Source organism: Zootoca vivipara, chromosome 6 (assembly GCF_963506605.1).
Source record: "Zootoca vivipara chromosome 6, rZooViv1.1, whole genome shotgun sequence".
In the NCBI taxonomy this organism is placed as follows: Eukaryota; Metazoa; Chordata; class Lepidosauria; order Squamata; family Lacertidae; genus Zootoca; species Zootoca vivipara.
Genome location: NC_083281.1, coordinates 58682589 through 58704316, shown reverse-complemented (window position 1 = coordinate 58704316; position 21728 = coordinate 58682589). Strand labels below are relative to the sequence as shown.

Below are 21728 nucleotides of genomic sequence, written 5' to 3'. Positions count from 1 at the left end.
AAAAATATTGTGTCCCACAACATATGTAGGGGCACAAGTTCCCCAGGTTGTGCTACATGAAAGAACCACAGCAAGCTTACATGCTCCCCCTCCCTCTCCTTGCAACTGCAAGGAGATTAAACGTTTCCACTTTCACTTTTAAAAGTATTTTCTGTATTGCCTTAACTCAGGGAACCACTTTTTATTATTTATTATTATTATCACCAGTGAGAATAAGACACACAGGGACAGAAGTAAACTTGGTGAATTCTGCATAACACATTAGAAATTGGAACTCTTTGGAAAAGTGACATTTTATAAACATTCTTCAACCAGTTCAATGATTTACAACATGTCTACAATACACTAACATCTCAACTACTGAAAACCACTTTAGAGATAAACAGAAGTCGCTCACTGCTCAGAGCTGTCTACAAAAAACTGATGGAATCTTAGTCAGCAAACGTAGAGATATGAGTCACAACAGTTGTGGGAACAGGACTGTTGACTCAGCAGGAGCTGGGAACAACTTGGAAAATGCAGCACATGAGCAGCAGCAAGCGGCAATTTACTTGATTAATTACTAGCAGGGTTTATTAAAGGAAGTCACTCAACTGGAACCAAAGCTCCCAAATGGAAATGGATTTGCATTTTCTTTCAGACTTACTGAATGGGAGCCTGCATTATTTCCTAAACACGTCATTTACCAAATCGGCAGACCCCAGCACTGAAAATGAATCACCATAGTTCATCTCCCAAGCGCATCTGAAGGCTGAGGTCATCAAAAGGAGCAAAAAACGTATTTTATTATGTCGGCAAATAATACTTATAAGTGGCAGGGGCAGAGGAAGAGGAAGGCTTCTTCTCAAGCTACAAACACAGCAACTTGGTTTTTATTTCAAGACCACTTTTGCCTTATTTTGCACACTGTCCTGATATTTAACTCATAAATTAAAAATATTTAATACATAATAATAAGTAACTCAGCTGAAGAAATATGCTTACTTCGTTTGTCACAATTTCGCAAAAGGAGCAGTATACATAGGAAATCTGGTCTTTTTACTCCAACATTATATTGTCAAGACCAAGGTGCAGAATGAAGGTCCATGGCAGAGCCAAACTCCTAGGCATAACTACCACATAACACAGTCTTCTTAAGACCAAAAGCCACAAGGCATGCACCCTGTGGACACCATTTTCTCTCCCTGTCCTACAGCTCCTGCTATTATTACTTTCTTCTTTTTCCTGCCACCTCCATACCACACACTGTCCAATGCCTACTTAATAAATTTGACTGCAGTTGACTGCAATAAATTGATGTTGAGAAAAAGTTGCTCAAAATCCTCAAGAGACTGGAGGTTCTCCTTGCAATGAACGGCTGAAGTATTTAGGGGTCTTTCCCCCTAAAGTTTGTACAGAGGGTGGGGGGAGATGATTAAGAGACATGATCATTTTTTTGCAAAGTATTGCATGATGTGAGGAAAGAGGATCAAAGTTCTTTTCTCCCTCTCTAAAATTTAGAGTCACCCAATTAAATTGACTGGCAGTAGTAAATTCAGGACAGAGAGAAGTATTTCTTCAAGCTACAGAACTATCTTGCGTGATTTACTGCCAACAGAATATGGTGGGCTGCCAATGGCTTTAAATGGGGATCAGATAAATTTAAGGAAGCAGAGAGGTCTATCTATAGGTAACAGACCTGACAGCTAAAATGGAACCACCCCCCATCCCGGCTTACAGGTAGTTTTCCTCTAAATATCAGCTGCTGGCAGTACCAGGAGGCAAACAGGAGCAGGGAGGAAAACAGCCTTCATCTGGCTGGACATAGGCAGACCACCCCATAAACACCAAGTCACAAATTCCTGTTTTTCATGCCTATCCTATTTGAAAGCTCTAAGCCATGCAGAGTTCAGATGGAGGAGCCTTTTCCAGGCTGAATGCACATGCATGACCCCTAAAAAGCACGATCTTTATTTCCTGCCATTGGCTCGAGTTAAATGGCCTGCATTCTGTTAGATAGCATGCCAGGAAGAAAGCAATAAACGTCTAGCCCAAGAGGCAGGCCTGATGCTCAGGATCATTTGTCCAACACCTCATCAAAGGCACAATGATGTAACTATCAGTGGATCCAAGTTTAATACAGGTGAACTATGATAACATGAAATGCTAAACAGTTTTTGAAGTCTTCCACTAGATTTTTTTGCAGGAATTGTTTTTTTAAAAAAATAAAGAAAGAAAGCATCCCCCCAAAAAATACCTTTGGAAGCCAATGTTTAGAGTATGTGGGACAGGGGTGCTGGGTTCAAATCTCTTAATCTCATCTCTCCATCTGGATAACTGGAATATTAACAACCTATCTTGAAGGGTTGTTGTGAAGAATTTAAAAAATTGCACCAGCCAGCCACTGATTTCAGGGGAAGAGAGTTACATCTGCTAATGTTCTTCAAACCATTCTAAAAACCATTACCGATCACTGGTGTTTTAGGCTAGGAGAGTGCTATCTACACCACTGGTTCTTTGCTTCCCCCCCCCCCCAGCCCAAGCCAGAAATGACCAGCACTGAAACTGCTAGCTCGGTCAAGGAATCCCCAGACCACTTGGACTGGTCACAGAGATGGAGGTGGCTTCTACTGGTTTCTTTTGCCAACCTTCTCCCTAGAGGAAAGCATAATAGTTAAACCAGTTTAAATCCTGTGTGCATTTGCAGTGTAGTTATAACTGCAATAATATACTATCACTGCCAGTACTTCTTTGCTACTTTATCCTGAAACTTTCAATAGCCTCTCTTTGGCTCAGTTAAAACAAGATTGGCTTGAACATGTCACACTCTTTAATTTCCCCACGTCAAAAAAGCTGCAATTGAAATGAAGTCTTTCCTGACAGCAGACAGGGCTTCAGTGCTGGAAATTGCCTAGAGTTTTAAAATGCAGCCTGACATAAAAGTGGTTTTCTTTTTTCCAGCCTTCAGTCACTTCTATGGGAACTCGCTGCTCAAATTATAGGAGGGAAGACTTCTCCCCTTTTTGTAAAAGGAACACCTTGCTTGATCATCTCGGCTTAGGGTACACAAGCTCCCAGAATGTACAAAAGAAACAAGGCATGCTTGAAATGCATAAGATAGATGAGGCATTCCACAGGCTCTACTATCTTTAAAGCATTTAGTTAAAGAGGCAGGAAAGTACCCATAAAGCATCATTTTAATGCTTGCCTATTCCACACACACCCAGGCGTGTACACAGGTTCTGCTCAATTTAAATCCTGGGTCAGATGTTTTATTTCTGACCCTGTTCTACTGCACAAAGAGGAAAATCATTTGCTTCACAAAACCGATCCTTCCAAGAGGCATTAAGTTTACTGCGCTCTTGGCTACCTGCTGTGACGCATGTCTGCAAAGGTGGGAGGAATGAGGGTAGGCAAAGAAACATTTGTTGCTGTGGAAGCAAACCACAATTCTGGATAGTCTCCTTTCCTAAGGAGATCATTGACCTGTCCTTGCTACTAGCTTTAATCCACCAGGAAACATTCCCTTAACTTGCCTGACATATGAACATCACCAAGGTCTAGAAGGAAAATTCCAGAGCTGTTTTCTCACTTGCAGGGCCATCAATCAACTCTTTAAAACAAAGGGAAAACCAGCTAAACACTTGCCTGTGTAAATATTTAGATAATTAACTGGTTCCATTTGTCAAAGCAGTTTTTATTTATTTGAATAACCAAAGATGGGTGCAAGTCTGGCAGTCAAACTGGTAGTTGCACTAGAAAGGCATAACACAGAAATAATCTTAAACAAAATGCTAAAAATGTAACACCACACAATTAAATAATCTCTTGGCAAAATTGTAGATCCTTTTTTAAATGTAACATAAACTGCCATCAATGAGAAAGTTGAAAACATTGACTATTGTTTGAGAGGAACGATCATTAAGTATGTCTATCCTGCCAACCTAGCAGTTCGAAAGCACGTCAAAGTGCAAGTAGATAAATAGGTACCACTCCGGTGGGAAGCAGTGCGCTGCTCTGGTTTGCCAGAAGCAGCTTAGTCATGCTGGACACATCACCTGGAAGCTGTACGCCGGCTCCCTCGGCCAGTAAAGCGAGCTTCGCGCCGCAACCCCAGAGTCATTCACGACTGGACCTAACGGTCAGGGGTCCCTTTACCTTTACCTTTTAACCTTAGACCAGCAAAACCTGAACTGAAAGAGTTAATGGGTATTTTCAGTGAAGATTGCCAGTCTAGAATTTCCAAGTCTATAACTTGACTTAAGCAGACAGAAAGGCATGTAGGTGGGAAGGACAGAGTTAAAAGGTATGAAGGTTAGATTGTGAGGCAAGCAAGTTAGCCAAAGAAAAGTATGAGTTGGTTTATTTTATTTAAATTATTTTTACCCTGCCCTTTCTACCCTCAAGGATGTTAAGTTTAGAACAGCCACTACTAAGCACCTCACTCTTTCTAGCTTAATCTGCACAGTGATAATCATCCTTTGCACACACTGCTACTCCAGGTGTTATTAAAAATAAACAAACAGAAAGGAATCCCTCTTTAAAACCATTACCAATTTGTATGTTCCTCTTGATCTGAAAACAAACATAAAGCATTTAAAAACAAAAAAGGAATCTTAATAGAACAGTTTGGGCGGAAGAATTCAGTTTCTTTGGTTTTATTTGGCTTTTGTATGTCACTGAGGAGTTAAAACAAATGCTGTTCTTATTGCATTCCACGAACCAATGTCAACTAGGATTTAGCTTGAACTTCACTTCTGAGACACAAGAATTTGGGATGGAGTCGAAGGGGGAGGGGAACAAGAGACAGCCAACATGCCAATATTTAAGAACTCAGGAGAGGATGCTTTTTCTGAAGTACCAGAAGTCACCAATACTACAGGAATACAAAGCATTCACGATTTTGAATTTGTATGAACACATCACACACAAAGCCTGCCTTTGTCACACAGGATTATTTCAGGTTGACACTGATCATGAAATCTGTGTCAAACCTTTTACACGTGCGCAAAATCAAAAATGCTTTACAAAGTACTTTACCCTGAAAAAAACCCCAGCTTATTTTGTTCTCAGAAGCTCATTTCCAGTATGTTTCACTCTGAAAACCTTTTAAAGCACATAGAACTGAAAGTTAAACTCCCTATGGTTTTTCCTGAGATGCTTAACTACACAAATAGTGCTGATTTTCAAAAATAAAACAGCACCTTCACTTTATTCATGCACACACATTTTTAGTACAGTGCTGCCTCATGAGCACACATTTTTAGTTCAATATCATCTTTCTTTGAAATGTAAAAGTCCTTTCAGCTTCTTCTTCTTTTAAATCTGTTTAGACTTTTTAAAAAACTGCTTTTAATCAAGCATAAAAGAACTAACAGAGAGATGTTTTTCTTTGGGACACTTGTGTGGTATAAACAGGATAGGTCATGCTGATTTTTATCCCTAATATGCAAGGGAACAAAAAGTCCATTTATTGTCATTGAAATAGATTCTGAAAAAAGGCATGATGGACTCTAACCTTTTTAGGAGCATCAAATTCAGCACTACTGTTTCATGAAATTTTACACTGCAGCCAAAACACTTCAGTGGATATGGCAAAAATATGTAGATGTATACATACATACATACATATCTAAATACACACAGAGAGATAAGACCAACAGATACTGGATCCTCATTCATCAGGGGGGGGGGGAGGTATCAAAATTATTTCAACAAAACAAAGAAAGCTGCTACTGACAAAGAAAGCACAATCCAATAGCAATCCAGATGCAGTGCTTCTTTTAGTTTTCTTCATTTAACTTCCTGATGTTTCTGATTTCCTAATTTGTATTAACAGCCCGGCATTGCAGTATGTTTAGGGGGGCAGAGCGGCAGACCATGGGCGTAGCCAGTATTTTTGTTAGGGGGGGCAGAACCTCAGTTTGCTATGTATTTTTATTGATTTTTCTTGATTTGGGGGGGCAGCTGCCCCTCCCTGCCCCCCCCCCCCAGCTACAGCCATGGGGCAGACATTTGCTCACATACATTCTGGGCCTGTAAATGCTACAGCAGCACAGGCTCCCTCTGTCTCTGAAATCAATATCCCGGATTTTTTGGGTGTGCATTAGGAATGATGGAACCGATAATGCATCTCATATAGGAAAGCACAACTCTGTCTATCAAACTACAAGTCCTAGTTGAACTGCACACATTCTGTTCTATAAAACAATCTTAGCCAATGTGTTGTTTCCTGTGCTATAACTGCTTTGCTGATTGGCTTGTGCTGGAACTCAGGTACACCTGATGTTTCTACCAAGGTTCAGACACTTGTGCTAGCACTGGCAAGAAGAGTCGGTGCAGTTCCTCAGTGTGCAGATTATCCTCTTTGTCTGCATACTGCCCTTCATAAAGTTTTAAATCAAGATCTTCAAATAAAAGCCAGAAAGCATGCTAAAAACTCACCAAAATGTTAACAATAAATAGTTGAACTATCTTTGGATAGACAAGGCATGAAGTCAACTGTACACACATCCCAACATCCTAAACATTTTATCAAACAGGTTGATAGAACTCATTTTAAGAGTCAGCACTGAAGAGTAAGTAGGAAAGAAATGTCACAATGCTTATTAAGGTAATAAAAAAGTTTAAGCAATATGACATTTGGCACAAAGAAATTCAGCAGCATACGGCTATGGTCTATTTCCCTGGATTCATATCCAAAGGCTTGAACTGGCCATTAACAAATCCCTACTATTCATCAGCTGCTGCCTTGTAACCAGAACCCCAAGGCTGTTGATTGCCAAACCCCCAATACAACAAAGTTCCACACAGGAAAGTATCTCTGGTGCTAGGCAGACCATTGGGATGTGACAAATATGGGGGGTTCCACAATTGCCTTCTTAATTGGAGACAGAATCTAACAGGTGCTGCAAACTTGGGAAGGCAGATGAACCAAGGCACTAGCATGGAACAGAAAGGTCAGACCTGTGGCTAGGTGCAGAGAAACCGATGCAGGTGAGATGCTGCCAGACATAAGACCATGGAGACTCCTCAACAAATAGTGCTGCCTATTCATTATGGGATTGCAGGTCAGCCAAGTGTTGCCATTTTGAGTACAGTCTATGAACCTTTTCCAACAGTTTTCTTCCACTGATGTCATCCATATAACTTGAAGCCGGGATGATAGAAACACTACCTAGTCAGCCCAATTTGTATGCTGAGAGCACTGAAACATGGGACTTTTCCTCAGACTGGAAGCTCCCCAAAATACCTGTGACAGGGGAAAACAGGTGCTTTAAGAGCAGAAAGGCAATTCGGACACAACCCCTCCAACAAAAGAATTCCTCAATGGAGAATCTAAACAAGTGAGATATTCCCAAGCTTTCCCCTGACACAGTGACCAAAATTATTTTCATTGCAGTAAAATCCAGCTCTCTTCTCATGTTGCATCTTTCCCCTGTAAGGTGTTGGCAGGTACACTGGGAAATGGAAACACTTATCAGGAGGATAATGGCATGAAAACAAGCTGCATGAAAGTAGCTCTAGCCCTGGGTGTGGCTCCAAGCACTTGTCACTCTCACTCTCTCTGAAGGCCATTAGTAAGAAAACCTTGAAAACATATTTTTGTTGGATTGCCTCATCTAATCTGTGTACTTTATGCATAATTATCTTGATTGGTACTGTCGTCAATGTATACATGCTTAAATACATAACAACAGCCCTGCAGCCTTCTTCATAGTGGGTGCCTCAGGGAATCAGGGCATGAAGGCAATAGTTCTTGGTTTTATGTTCCTAGCAACTGGTATTCAGTGGCAAACTAATCTGAAGGTTCAAGATGAAAGACAGCCTAGCTGTAAACAAATCTGGGACTGTTAAGATTCATTTAACACATATCCTGTCGGATATAAGAGCAACTCCATATCTGCACAAAACTACTGGTCGCCCATCTCAGCCACTTGTTCAACCTTTAATTCCTGGCCCCACCAAAACCACTACTATTTGTGAAAGAATTAACTTCGAAGTCTTATTCTTCAGTTAACTTGCCCAAATGCAGCACATACAGGCCTTTCCATGATTTCCAACCAAGCACTGGTTCCAAGTTCTACTGTAACACTGGCTGCTCGTCTGTTCAATGTATTATCTTTGGCCAAGACAAATGGATTGCTGGTGACTTAATTGTTTTTTTCCTTACATTGTAGAGAAGATTTATGAAACTGACAAACTCTTCAAAAATGATCAAGAAAACAAATCCAAGGAAAATGATCTCAACCTTAGGAAACTGGGAACGCAAATTATTTTGGCAAAACAATATCACCCAAAGGGTTCTAAACATATGGAATGAGTTACCACCCAAGGTCCACTGGAAGAAGCACCATGGCACTCTTGGGACCATGGAATTCATTTGCAGTAAACATCGTGAGGACATGTGGGGATAAGAAGGTCAAAAAAACCACAAGTGCGCCCAGGGATCCACTCACAAGATTCACTTTCTATGTTCCCCTGATGCCTATAAAAGTTTCACCTGACAGAAAATGAAATAGAACACAGCTGGGGATGGGGGGGGGAGCTTGAATTCAATGCAAATGCAAACATGAGGCAAGTAAAACCGATCTCAGTTTTATAAAGATATAGTTAAGAGTTTTCCCCCAACATACCATTTTACTAACTCATACTAATTCTCCATCTATAAGGAGATTCACCTGAAGATAAAGTGTTATGTTTCCACTCAACAACTGCATCCAAGCAAAACGAAGTGTGAGGTAAGTAATTCTCCGATAACAAAGTTTTCAACTGTTGTTCAGTTGCAACAGGCTTCTGTTTGGCAGTGCTTTTTACCTCTATCAAAAACACAAGGAAGTTTCCTGCCGGCTGGAGTTTCAACCATACTATTCATTTATACAAGAGTGGTGATAATGAAGACTTTTGGAATTATTGTCTTGTAGCCCAGTCACTCTGTAGTGGGCACTCCAGGAAAACAATTCAAGATTAGCAGTTAACAGGAAGAAATTCCAATGCAATCCCATGAGAGGCAAGAGAGGGTCTCTCCATCAAGACAAACGTAACACATCCATCCCAACATGTGCACACAACAGCAAAAAAGATCAGGGACCAGCTCCCCACCTTCTGCTTCACAAAGTCTTCCACCAATCCACCTTCATTCTCTATCCTTATCATTATCTATCAATGCAGGAGCGTCAGTGTTCAGAGTCTAAATAGAATGGAAACTTGAGGGAATTTGTTTTTTTAAGGAGCGCAGAAAACTTGTATAGCTCTGCTCAGAAAAGCAGCCCATAACTATCAATTTCAGAAATGTACTAGTCTCCCATTGACTGCACTGCTGCTCCAGGGTACTCAATATAGCAGCTGTAAAATGAACACAAATCACACAAGAATCACCAAATCTTTCCCCATTTCCTAGCAAACTGAAGTCTCAGATCATGTTCCTGTGAACAATATTGGGTAGTTTTGTTCGGCTTACTGAGTTGATTCCTTATTCCTGCTATTGTCTGCTATTACTGTGCTATTGTCTTCCCAGTTCCAGAGATCTTGGTCTCATTCTTTGCTGTATTAGCATCAAAATGCAAAAGTCGCCATTACCGAGAAAGGAGATTTTCTCCCTTTGCAACTGAGGAATTATTTCAAATACATTAAAATTCTCCACAGATGGCCTGCTAAGTTGCACAACTCTGCTTTCAAGAACGCATACTTATATAATGGTTAGGTTTGTCATCTGCATGTCTGGAATCAATCAGAAAGTCCAACTGCAGTGTTTAATTAGCTGAACAATGGTCACCAAGTCTGTTTCTACCAACACTAATAACTTTCCCTATTTGGTTAATATTTTTCATTTGTTTCAATTGTTTTAAAAATTATTAGATCATTCAGCATTTGCTTATTTTTATAAATGAAACTACAACTTAAAACTGCGGTGCTCATCACAGTCTGATTTCTACATCATGCAGCAAACTCTCTAAAGTATAAAAGAAGATATCTGCAGTCGCTCAACACACACCATATTCCAAAGGCTACTAGGAATAAATAAGAGCAGACTGGCCAGAGCACCTGCTGTTTGAATATCCCAGCTTCCAGGCAACTAGACATTTAATGTAATTGGATAAGACTGAGAGCTATTTGCCTATTGGGGCTGTGCCGATCTCAAAAGCCATATAACCCTGTCCAGCAGCTCAATCTCAAAAGCTAAATAACCCCCGGCAGGGTGGATTACAGTAGACCATACTCCAATTCCAGCTCCCAAACTAGGCTGCTATGAAGTTGCAAGACCACTGCCACGGCTGTCCCCACCATCACCATGCAAAATGGTACAACAGGAAGTGGATTTGACCTGTTGCAAATCTCCAACATATAATATATCAGGGTTGCAACCAATGTTAGTTCTACTTAGAGTAGACTCCATGAAATTAATGGACTAACCTTGGCCCATTAATTTCAATGGATCTACAATGAGTAGAACTTAGTACAGCCAACAGGTCTTGAAGTCACACAGATGAACTGGCTTCCAAAGCCAACATTATTTACACATGCCCTTAATTCTACCACCCCTCTTTTCAAATGTCTGCAATCACAATCACAAAATCCATATTGGTTTTTTAAAAATATAATATTCATTGTGGCCAACAGGAAGAAAAATATCCCCATGCTCTGTCTTGAACTTTAATTTCTCTAGAGTAAAGAAAAATGTTCTCTGGCTGAAAAGAGGCAAAACAAAAAATGGGTTTGTTTGAATGTTTATTCTGTTTTCATCCACCAAAACGTTTGAGAAGCTCAGCCTCTGTCCACGTAGATATATGCTGGAATGGCAAAATGCTTTGTTTAAATATTTGACAGGTTATGCTATAACTTGCAAGAATTATTTTTAAAAAGCAAATATTTATATAAACTAAGAATGTCTATATAATCAAAGAATGAGCAGTTTCCAAAAGACAACCAAAGCAGATGGGAGCCCACCATGCACATGGAAATAGTTGAATAATTTGTCAAGTTTCTACAAACTGTTCTTCAGAGCAGAAGGGATAGCTTTGAAAGAACACTTAATGGTTAATTTGAAAAATATTCTAACCATTACATTGCCACTTACTTAAAAACACTTCAGGGGAGAAGATGTGAATATTACATTGGCGGCTTTCTGCCACGGAAATGCAAGCACAGGTACAAGTTTCCAGCTTGGCCCCAACACATCCAAGAGTTGACGGGTTCAGAATGGCTTCTTAAATTGTTCATATAGAACGATCAGGGTGCATGGTGGTTTATAGAGAAATGACAATAAGTCAGGCCTCTGTCCTGAAGAGGTTACAATCTAAAATTCAACATTCTCCACGATCCCTTTTATGCACCAAGCACAAATGGAGGCTTGTAAATTTTGGAATTCATCAAATCTTCAGTAACAGCCAGAAGCAATGCACAGCATTTTCAGTTGTCCAGACATTTTGCCAAGAGGGATAAAAAGTGGGGGTCTTTTTATTTGTTTCTTAGATTACCTGGGAGTGAACCCCAGTGAACTTAGTAGAATTCACTTCTCAAGAGACATATTTATCATTTTCTCTTTGTGTGTATTAATATTAAAATTAGAAAACCCTGAGCCCTCATTGGAAAATCTTCTTGAGATGTGATAAATGTATTAAATACATAAAATAAGAATAAATTTAAAAGTGAAAGTTACAATAGAAACATATAAACCAGTGGTTTTCAACCAGTGTGCCATGGGACCCTGGGTGGCTTGAATAATGGTCAAGGGTGTCGCGGGCAACACTGGCCTCCATCCCTCTTTCCTTCCCTTCCTCTTGTTGGGCCACTAAGGCTGCGGGCATCTTCTTCCCAGGCCCCTGTGTGGCAGCGTGATGAGGCACCTCTTTTTGAGGTGGGGGGACTGCCAAGGAGAGAGGAGAGGAGGCTGAAGGAACACTCCACAAGGGAGGGTGTTCAAAAAGGGGTGAGGGGCTGCTGCCTCTGCAAGCAGGGGGTGACATGACTGGCCTTCTGAGGCTCGGAGTATGTTTCTTCACAGGGTTGCCACAGAAAGAACGTAGCTGGTCAAGGAAACAGTGGACTCAAAAAGGTTGAAAAACTCTGATATAAACTATTTTAAGGTACTAAGCTGTATCATGCCTATAAAAATCATAAAAAATAGGTTGATTGGGCTGGTTTACAAACACTTTTAAAGTGACATCGTTTTCCAGGTTTCAAAGTGGCAAAGAAAATGACCCCTTATCTGTAAAATACCACTAACACATGTGCATACTCACACTCGCACACAGACAATGTTTTCAAGTTCACTTGACATAGAGCTCCCCCTGCAGTATAAAATAATGCTATAGAACTGTTGGTTTTAAAAAGCACTGCTTCGTACTGATTAGTAAGGGGGGGAATATTCTCATCTGCTTCCAGCACCCCAGTTAAGTGTTACTCTGCTTTTTAATAAGTAGTTGTTGATTGATATAGACCCAAAATATAGACAGGGCACTTGATGAGTACAGTATAAGCAATCCAAGGCTAGTAAATGACTTTACCTGTTCTTAAAACCAATCTGAAACCTTGTTTTTCTGTTAATGTGAGACAACTGAAATGCACATGATTCCTTTGACATGACAGATTGTGCTCCATGCTCTGTGTCCCTACATGCTTATTTGGACCACAACATCTTTTTATTCATTAACAAAGAAATTAACATTTTGTGACCAAATCACAACTTTCTTCAGGCATTTTAACCTTAACTCTTCCTTGCATATCCTGGTGCATTTTGCAAATAGCTATCCCAAATTTAAAAGCAACTTATGTTGCAGCACTGGAGGCCACATGGGGGGGGGGGGAATGTGTGCTAGTCATACCTTTCCCTTTATCTCCAATGCTGAGACAGAAGTGGTGTAGCTTTTTATAGCCTAAAACCATACTACCAACACACAAGAGGTAGGTATCAGCAGGCTTGGGGAAACCCAGAGGTTTGCATAGGTATACAAAAATATATGAGGAGGGGGACCTAGAAGAGAGAGAGACCCCTAATACAATGAGGACTGAGCATGCTCCATGGGACCAGAATGCTGTCTGACTGTTGACAAAGGGAAATCAGGAAACCAGGCAGGAGGGAGAATGGAATCTTGTATACTGAATGAGGAAACTGAATACACCCACCCACAGCGGGTGACGCTGTGGGTTAAACCACAGAGCCTAGGGCTTGCCGATCAGAAGGCCAGCGGTTCGAATCCCCACGACGGGGTGAGCTCCCGTTGCTCGGTCACAGCTCCTGCCAACCTAGAAGTTCGAAAGCACGTCAAAGTGCAAGTAGATAAATAGGTACCGCTACAGCGGAAAGGTAAACGGCATTTCCATGTGCTGTTCTGGTTCGCCAGAAGCAGCTTTGTCATGCTGCCCACATAACCTGAAAGCTGTACGCCAGCTCCCTCGGCCAATAATGCGAGATGAGCGCCGCAACCCCAGAGTCGTTCACGACTAGACCTAATGGTCAGGGGTCCCTTTACCTTTTTACAGTACACTTCTCTGCAACCATTTGTTCAGTTGGGTCTGGGTCAGTCCCAGTTTTCCTTCTGAATGATGGGTCTGTTGTAGTGTTTCTCTCACATTTCTGTCATGATAAACACGGTAAACTACGCGGCACATTATGTGTGTTAAGCTACGTCCAGTAATTTGAAATGCAGTGAATTTGTCTTCTGAGCCTTCTCTACAGCTGAGCAAAGTCACCTCTAGACTTTTAAGGCAAGAGACACAAGGGTGGAGCCTGGAGGGCAATTCCTATAACTAATCTTCGTTCTCAAAGCGTTCATAAATCTTGGTGCGAGCTTTATTGGATGGATGTCCCAAAGGCGGTTTCACCAGCATTTATATATACAAGATTCCTATTAAAAGTCCAACATCTGTCTGCATGAAAATCTGTGCCAAAGAATCATGTTGAAAAGGTCAGACTGCTACAACCTCTTTTTACTCCATTAGAAATTGCTTCCCTTAAATAAACAGCTGAAAGAATTACTCAAAATTATTGCCTTTTCCAATATATACCGCGGGCAGAAAATTTTAACTATAGTCTACTGCTTAGAAAATTTGACTACAACGTGACAAACATCCCATTCTCATAAGGAAGTGGGAGAGGAGATCCTATTCATATTTGAGCTTTTTCAAAAGACATAAAACATTCCACCAATTTTATTAAGTATTATTTATTCCTGAGTTTTAAAAAGTTCCCATGGACTGGAATGAAGAATTTGAATTTTGCTTCTGTAGTTACACCTTCATTATGTGGATGGGGGCACACCACCATTCAGAAACATCTTTAATGACAAATTCTTCGCTCCAGTTCATTCACCACCATCCTCCTCTCTGCCATCCACAACACATCTTGCTGCAGTTATTTATCGCCACACCTCTTAACTTTAGAATCCCACAAGAGTCACCTTCTGATCATAGTCCTAACAAGATCACCTATGCATCAATCCCTGGCAACCTCTTAATACTTCAAGGGACAAAGCAACTGCATTAAGTCCTAATGACTGGCTGGCTCTCCAGTTACCTGAAATACCTCTGTATCTTGCCCATCTACCACAACTGTTTTAGGCTGTACCACTCCAGTAAGGGCTCCTCCATACAGAAAATGGGTATTGTAGGGAGAACAGTAAAAGCCTATTCTTCTCAACATGAGTGTTTTATCCATGAAGGAGCACTTTGTGTATGAAGAAGGAACACTGTATCATGGAAGGCCCCCTCCCCAACCCAGACACAGACTGACTGCCTCAAATTACACAAGGCTTCTGCTCCTCTCAGTTGCCACACTCTGTATTGTTTGCCACGTCTATTGATTGCTGCACCTATTTTTCATTTGGAATTATATATGGACTCAATATACAATGCAAAAAAAAAGGATTATTAGAGACATATTCCAAATGGTTGCATTCCAGCAATGTTGATTTTCAGAGGTTTGAAGACCAGAGCAGAGTTTTGGAAACTGAAAAATTGCTGACAAGGCTATCGTATAAACAATACATTTTTGATGGGAATTTCCTGTTTTTAAAAATATTGTTTAGAGTTGCCAAAGTAACTGTTTACTTTCAGAAGTAACAGAAGGGCATAATGAGTTACAGGAGGCAGCATGCTGGTACATTATGTTGCTTCTTAGAGAAATGAAGCTGTTTTCATAGGACTGTGTTTCAACTCTAGGCACAACCACAGAATTAAGTCACAGTTCTGAAAGCCTTATATATTTTTTGAAATCAAGTGTTCTTGATCTGTTAGATTACCAGAATCTCTTGAAAAAATTATTCTGTTCTGGATATGTCCCAAGAACACAATGCCTGTTTGGACCAATAAGAGCAAGTAATGAAAGAAAGCTGGATGCTTAAGTCTGACACTGCTTTGTATGCAGTGTTTGTTATAATATCTGCCACTTTAAAAACTACAGAACATAGAGTACGGGTGACATCAAAACCTAGTGGAAGGGGGTGAATTTCCCTGGCATTTTAGGAGCTGCCCATCACCTGCTGCTCGAAGAAAACAAAGCAATACATTTCCCAATTGGCAGTTTAAGAAATAACCAGAGAACACGCCAATACACTTTAGTACTATTCAGTTAACCCAGTGCTCCTTGAACAAAACCAGGGCAAGCAGTTCTTTAGATGCTAATGCCATTTAAAAAGAGCAAGTGAGGACCGCAGGTGTGCTAAATACAAGAGTGCTGCAGACTACAAGCCAAAAATGGGGAGGAAAGACAACTATAAAGTTTTTTAAAAAAAACAACAACAACAGGAGAACTATTTTGTGCATGCCTCTCCTAGGAGAACAGAGAGATTGCACCATACCAGACTATTACGGCTCCAACATTCAAATTAACACTAATTTGGACAAAGAACTTAATTATTATCTGCTTACCTTCAGAATTCAGTGTAATAAGGGTAACATTGTTCCCAATATTCTGGCTTCCTAACTGGCCACTGTTGGAAACTGAGTCACTGGCTTCAGAACCACTCTCCCCGTCCTCATTATGGCTGTCTTCATGCCCCGGCACCTTCACAACAATGGTATTCTGCCTCCGTCCAGGAACAGCACTGAGGAAGTGGGAGAAATTCATACAATTTGAAGAAATCATATTTGCACAGCTTTACAGATTTCAGCATGGTGCTACAGAACACTAAGTTTATCAAGTGAGCTTTCTCTTTATCAGTAGGACAGCAACATATATAGGAACACAAGACTATACGAAGCTGCCTTATAACAAATCAGATCATTGGTCCATCTGGCTCAAGATTGCCTACCCTGACTGCCAAGAGCTCTCCAGGATTTCAGACAGGGAATCTCTCCCAGCCCTACCTGGAGATGCCAGGCATTGAATCTGGACCTTCTGCATGAAAAGCAGGTACGCCTCAATGCGTTCCACATGTGCTGTGTCGGGATGATTTTGGGTGTCACATGGCAGGACAGAATTTCAAGCAAAGATCATAGAATCATAGAGTTGGAAGGGTCCGTGAGTGTCATCTAGTCCAACCCTCTGCAATGCAGGAATCTTCTGCTCAACATGGGGCTCAAACACAGGATCCCTGAGAGTCTCATGCTCTACCGACTGAGCTATCCCAGGCTATCTCCGAAGCCCACATTCCCAGCACATTCACACTTCTGTTTCAGTGATGATGGCTTGGTGATGTACACAAAACAGAAGATGGCAGGATCCCCAAGGATGTGCTCTACAGTGAACTGGCTTCAGGCACCAAGCCCACTAGCAACTCTGTGTTACAAAGATGCCTGCAAATGTGACAAGGCAGCTAGTAACATCAACCACAACGTGTGGGAATCCCTTGCAGACAACTGCAGTGTCTGGAGACAGATTATGTATCCATAGCAGTGACCAGAGGAGGAATGACCACCAGAAGCGGCGCAAAGAGAAGAAACACTGTGGTGCATCTGTAGCAGCACATCCCGTATCAGTCTCCACAGCTATGGAAGGCACTGCAACCTTCCAACAGTTTGAATTCACCCCAAAAGGCACACTCCTCCATTGTCTCCCGAGACCAACAGATGCCAACAACATACTATATAAAGGAACTCAAAATATAAACTTTGAATATATTTTATTTTGTTAGATTTCTATCCTGTCTTTCAATCTTGAAGACTACCCAAGGCATATGCTCCCACCCTAAACCTTGGCTCTCAGTAGATCCTTGTAGCTATTCCCTTCAACTTTCATCCTGCAGGCAATCAGGTGGTCCATTGCCTGATTGGGTGATCCTTGCTCCTTTGCCTGAAGGCTGCAAGTGTTTATACTGTCGAAGGGCAGAGAGGGAGCAGCTGTGCCAGAGGTGAGCTGCTCTGTTGCCTTCGCTTTGCTCTTTTTATTCACTTCCCTTTAGACAAACCAGAGTCTTAAGCTCAGGCTAAAAAGCACTTCATCTGGGCCATATTACTAGTTACAGGTAGCCGTGTTGGTCTGCCATAGTCGAAACAAAATTTTAAAAATTCCTTCCAGTAGCACCTTAGAGACCAACTAAGTTTGTCATTGGTATGAGCTTTCGTGTGTATGCACACTTCTTCAGATACACATGTACCTGAAGAAGTGTGCATGCACACGAAAGCTCATACCAATGACAAACTTAGTTGGTCTCTAAGGTGCTACTGGAAGGAATTTTTTTTACTTTGTTTGGGCCATATTAGTTGGTTGTTAATACTGAGGTTATAGTTAGAAATCAGACAGGTTTGCTGTGGGTGGAATATTACTGTATTTTAATATGCTGGTTTTATTGTACAGGGGTATCTGTACTGTTGTAAACGGCTCTGGAATCATATTTCATGAAGGACAGTATAGAAATTATTTATAAATACGTCAATAACATAACATACCATAGCATGGTGTGTCACATGCATATATCAACTCATCCAGAAGAGCATTTTCTCTGCAATACTGCAAACATAAATACATTCATGTAATGTCCATGGCCCTGAGCACCACAGACGAATAGCAAGCAAATGAACTCCAATACAGGGAGCTAAAATAATTCTAGGGCACTAAGTTGCAAGGGTATACCTCAGATCCCTCCCACTCCTATCAACCTCCTGGAGAGCCTCTGCCAGTCCGTGTAGACAATACTGAGTCAGATGGACCAAAGGCTTGACCCAGTATAAGGAAATTTCCTATGTACACCGTGGGAAGAGCATTGCTTAGTTGCAATTACTAACGTGCTAAGGATGTTTTCCAGTGAATCCGCTGGTCTGGGCAATGGCTCTTCCTGTCCTACCATCTTGGCTACAATCGAATTCTGACGATCATTGTTGAGGATTACTGTGGTCTGAGGGACGACACTGTAAAGACAATAAATGTAGAGGAAAGAAGAATAAACAGAATGAAAGTCAAAAGCTCTTCTGCCATTCATTAAGCCACTCTTGGCATTTTAATGAATTCTTCCACGGATGTGTTGGGTTATTCCCCTTCTTTGGTTTCAAGGCTGTTTACTATGTATCAGTTCTTAAAGCTTGTAATCCATCATATTTTGATCCCTGTACCATCCCTAGAACTCATAATTCTTTAAAGGGGCTGACTGCTTCTGTGGAATTATGTAATGTTTTCTGACCTCTAGCAAAATTATTCAGTTTTTGTTATCAACTCAAAGTACACACAAGGGGGGAAAAGGAGTCTGCAAATGCCCAAACCCAAGAATGGCTCAAGTTCCTATGTGAGTATAATTGATGTTCTCCTTTCTCCTTTTCAACTCAACACAGGAACTCCAGTTGTGGGACCCTTTAACTAAAAGACATAGGAAAAGTTAAGGGGCAGAGAGAGAAAGATTAATAAATCATTTGCAGTTTTAGTTTAGGTAATGCTAAAGGATGCACTACACACAGTGTCCAGGAACCCACATATGCTGTTCACATGATACCTTTGCTCAGTCTTCTCCATTTCATTCCAACAAAAGGACTGGACTCCAACCATGCATCCATTTGCATGCTCAAAGGAAGCCCTTTGGCTTAAAGGGGTCACAACAAAACACCACACTTATCTGCTCTATTTCATGTTCCCCCAGAACTTTTCAGGTATTCTACAATTTGACTTGTGAGTTTTAAATGGCATTCTGAACCTTCTTTGAGACACTTTATTGCCATTCCTTTGGATGTCCAATTCTTTATCACCCACATCCCTCAATTTCAATAAACTCAGAATGCCTGTTTAAAAAGTGTCACTTACCAAGGCTGCAATTTTTAATGAACACTCTGAATAATTAATTGCAGCAATAGAGATAAATGCAATAAAATTAAGCTTCCATTTATGGAGACCTCAGGCTTTTGCTCATTCTGTAGTTTCCTTTGAATAGAAAAATCTTTAAAATGAAAATTGATATAAAATGGGAAAGTCCTTTTTTTAATAAAAGAACTAATGCATTTTGTAGACCATTTTAAAGTGTGCCTGATGGCATTTAATTAACTTAAAACAACTTAAAAATGAAAGGAGAAGAAATGCCCTGATATAAGCCATTAGTAATTAATTTAACGAGCACAAAGGGTTATGGGTCCTCTGCACTGCAGAGAACGTGGTCTCACCAAGTACCACTTGTCCCCAGCCCCAGCTGTCTTTAGCTGTGCCCTTTTCCAAAGTGACACTGAATTAGGCCACATTTTTCCTTCTTCTGCTCAGTAAAATCTCTGGCAAAAAGAACTTCCAAGCGACTGGAGCTACGTGCAGGAAGCATTTACTAACAGCTTCATTTGTACAAACAGAGGTGCCAAGATTCAAGTTGGTGTGGAAGTTCCGTGAACGGGTGAACTTCTAAATGTAGCCATTGATACTGCATGTGCTGGATTCATTAACAGATCCGGAGGAAAATTCTTTCAGCTGAAATGGCTCTTCACGTACAGTGCTTGAATGTGCTATTCAAGTGGGAAGTTGCAGGAGTTATTGAGAAGCAGCTCTTGGGATGCAGAGGGGGAGCGTTCATGTGTGTGTTGCTTCAGGTATGCACAGGTGCCAAGAAGACACATGCAAAAGGAGAGGGTTAGTACAAGAGACCAGCATTATTTCTTGGGTTAAGGAGCTCTTTGATAACATCTGGTGAAAACTATTCCCGAAGGCCCATCAGAAATGGCCATTTTGGCTTTGGGGGTTTATCTCCCAACTTACCAGGATCAGGTGTTCAGAATAGGATAGTTTGAGATGGTTTCATTCTCTAGTCAGAGGCAAAATCCAGAGACATGACTATGCATAAAACATTTGGGACAGAACTATCCAAGATAGTTGGATGCCCTGGAAGGCAACAAAATCAATTTGTTTGGGACTTCTGGCAGTTCCTGCAGCCAAGCTGGTGCCAAACGTATCGCTCTGCTTTCCTTTGAACCACATCAGAGAGACCAAGGGGGCTTTTTGTTATCTGGGCAGTCCAGGACTTCCATCCACACTTGCGCCCTGCGGAGGTCACTTCTGTGCTGCTAACGCAGCAGCATCCCCGGAGGTGCACTCCGCTGTCTCTTTAGACAGCTGGATGCCAACACTGTGTCTGAAAGCAAGCACATCCTAATTGCACAGGGCTTGGTATTATTTTTAAGAAGACTGGAATGCATGAAGAAGAACGGAATACATGATATGCATATCAGTTGCTTAAGTTGGCTTCTCGAGCTTCTGCCAAGATTCTTTTTCCTGTACATATAATTGTACTATCTGATGGACACAAAGGACTTGACCCAAAGAAGCAATTCACATTCAAAGGCTTTTTTTTGTAAAACAAATATTAAAAGGCAAACACAATTAGCTACAAACTACAAACAAAATAGTTAACACCCATGAGCAAAAAACTAAAAATGTATTGATTAAACAAAATCCTGTAGATAATTAAGAGTGTTAAAATTAATTACATATCATGCCACACATGGTAGAAGGAACAACCTAAATCAGATATAGCAGGATGTGGTGAAAGGAATTCTACCTTTTAACAAAACACAGCATAAAACCACAATAAACAAATAAGCCCCCCCCCCAAAAAAAGAACAGAGGTTAATTGCAGGTGGTATCAGATCTTTAAAAAACATTTCTCAGTTAAAAGAAGATTCCACCGATCATAGGAAGGTCAGCCAGAAGGCCTGTCATCTGAGCTAATCAGCATCAACTAAAAACATTTCTGTCTGTACAAACCCAATGTAAGAAGGTTCTTCCTAGAAGAGCTGCCAGCATAGCTTCACCAAAATAACTTGGGAATTGGAAACATTTGGAAGCAAACTACAGAATGGAGGAAGAGAAAGACACACAACATTGCATTCAGACAGAGGACATGGTTCAGTCCTTCAGTATATACTGAAATTTTGAGACATCTGTTTATTCTGAATATACTAACTACAAACACTTTTAGAATAAGCTATATTGCTTATGGGTGATATCCAAGTGGTGCAAGTGGAATGGACTTCTGCTCAGGCCACATGACTTTTCTTCCTCTCATCTGCTCTATGCACTTCCTAAATCTGGTCAGGGGAGTTAGAGGACCCTACAGATACGATTGCAGGGGGGCACAAGGTTACAATAGGGAGGAAAGGAAGGGGAAGGGGTTTGCAGAATATGGGATATTTTTCTGTCTCAGTATGAGGAAAAATACAAAATAAAGCACAGGTTTATTAAAAGCATAAATGCCTCAACCAGTTATTTATGCCATTAATAAAGTTGTGGGACTTGGCTTTTCAGGCTCTCATATTTTGGCCTCTGTTTTGAAAAAGTGTTTGTACTTCACAAATAAGTTCCTGCCAGAGGTAAGTTTTAACATGGAAAGAGCATGTGTGACTCATATCCATCA

General features: G+C 40.8%; 1 protein-coding gene across 4 annotated transcripts in view; it reads right to left on the bottom strand.

Moving 5' to 3' along the window:
* BANP (BTG3 associated nuclear protein) overlaps positions 1-21728 on the bottom strand; it is a 166929-nt gene that overhangs the window by 99708 nt on the left and 45493 nt on the right. For all 4 annotated transcript variants that reach the window (XM_060276033.1, XM_060276034.1, XM_035118178.2 and 1 more), the window contains 2 exons: positions 18142-18264; positions 15847-16022 (listed from right to left, as the gene is read on the bottom strand). In XM_060276033.1, the coding sequence (XP_060132016.1) occupies positions 15847-16022; positions 18142-18264 (299 nt within the window). The remainder of the gene's footprint in view (positions 1-15846; positions 16023-18141; positions 18265-21728) is intronic.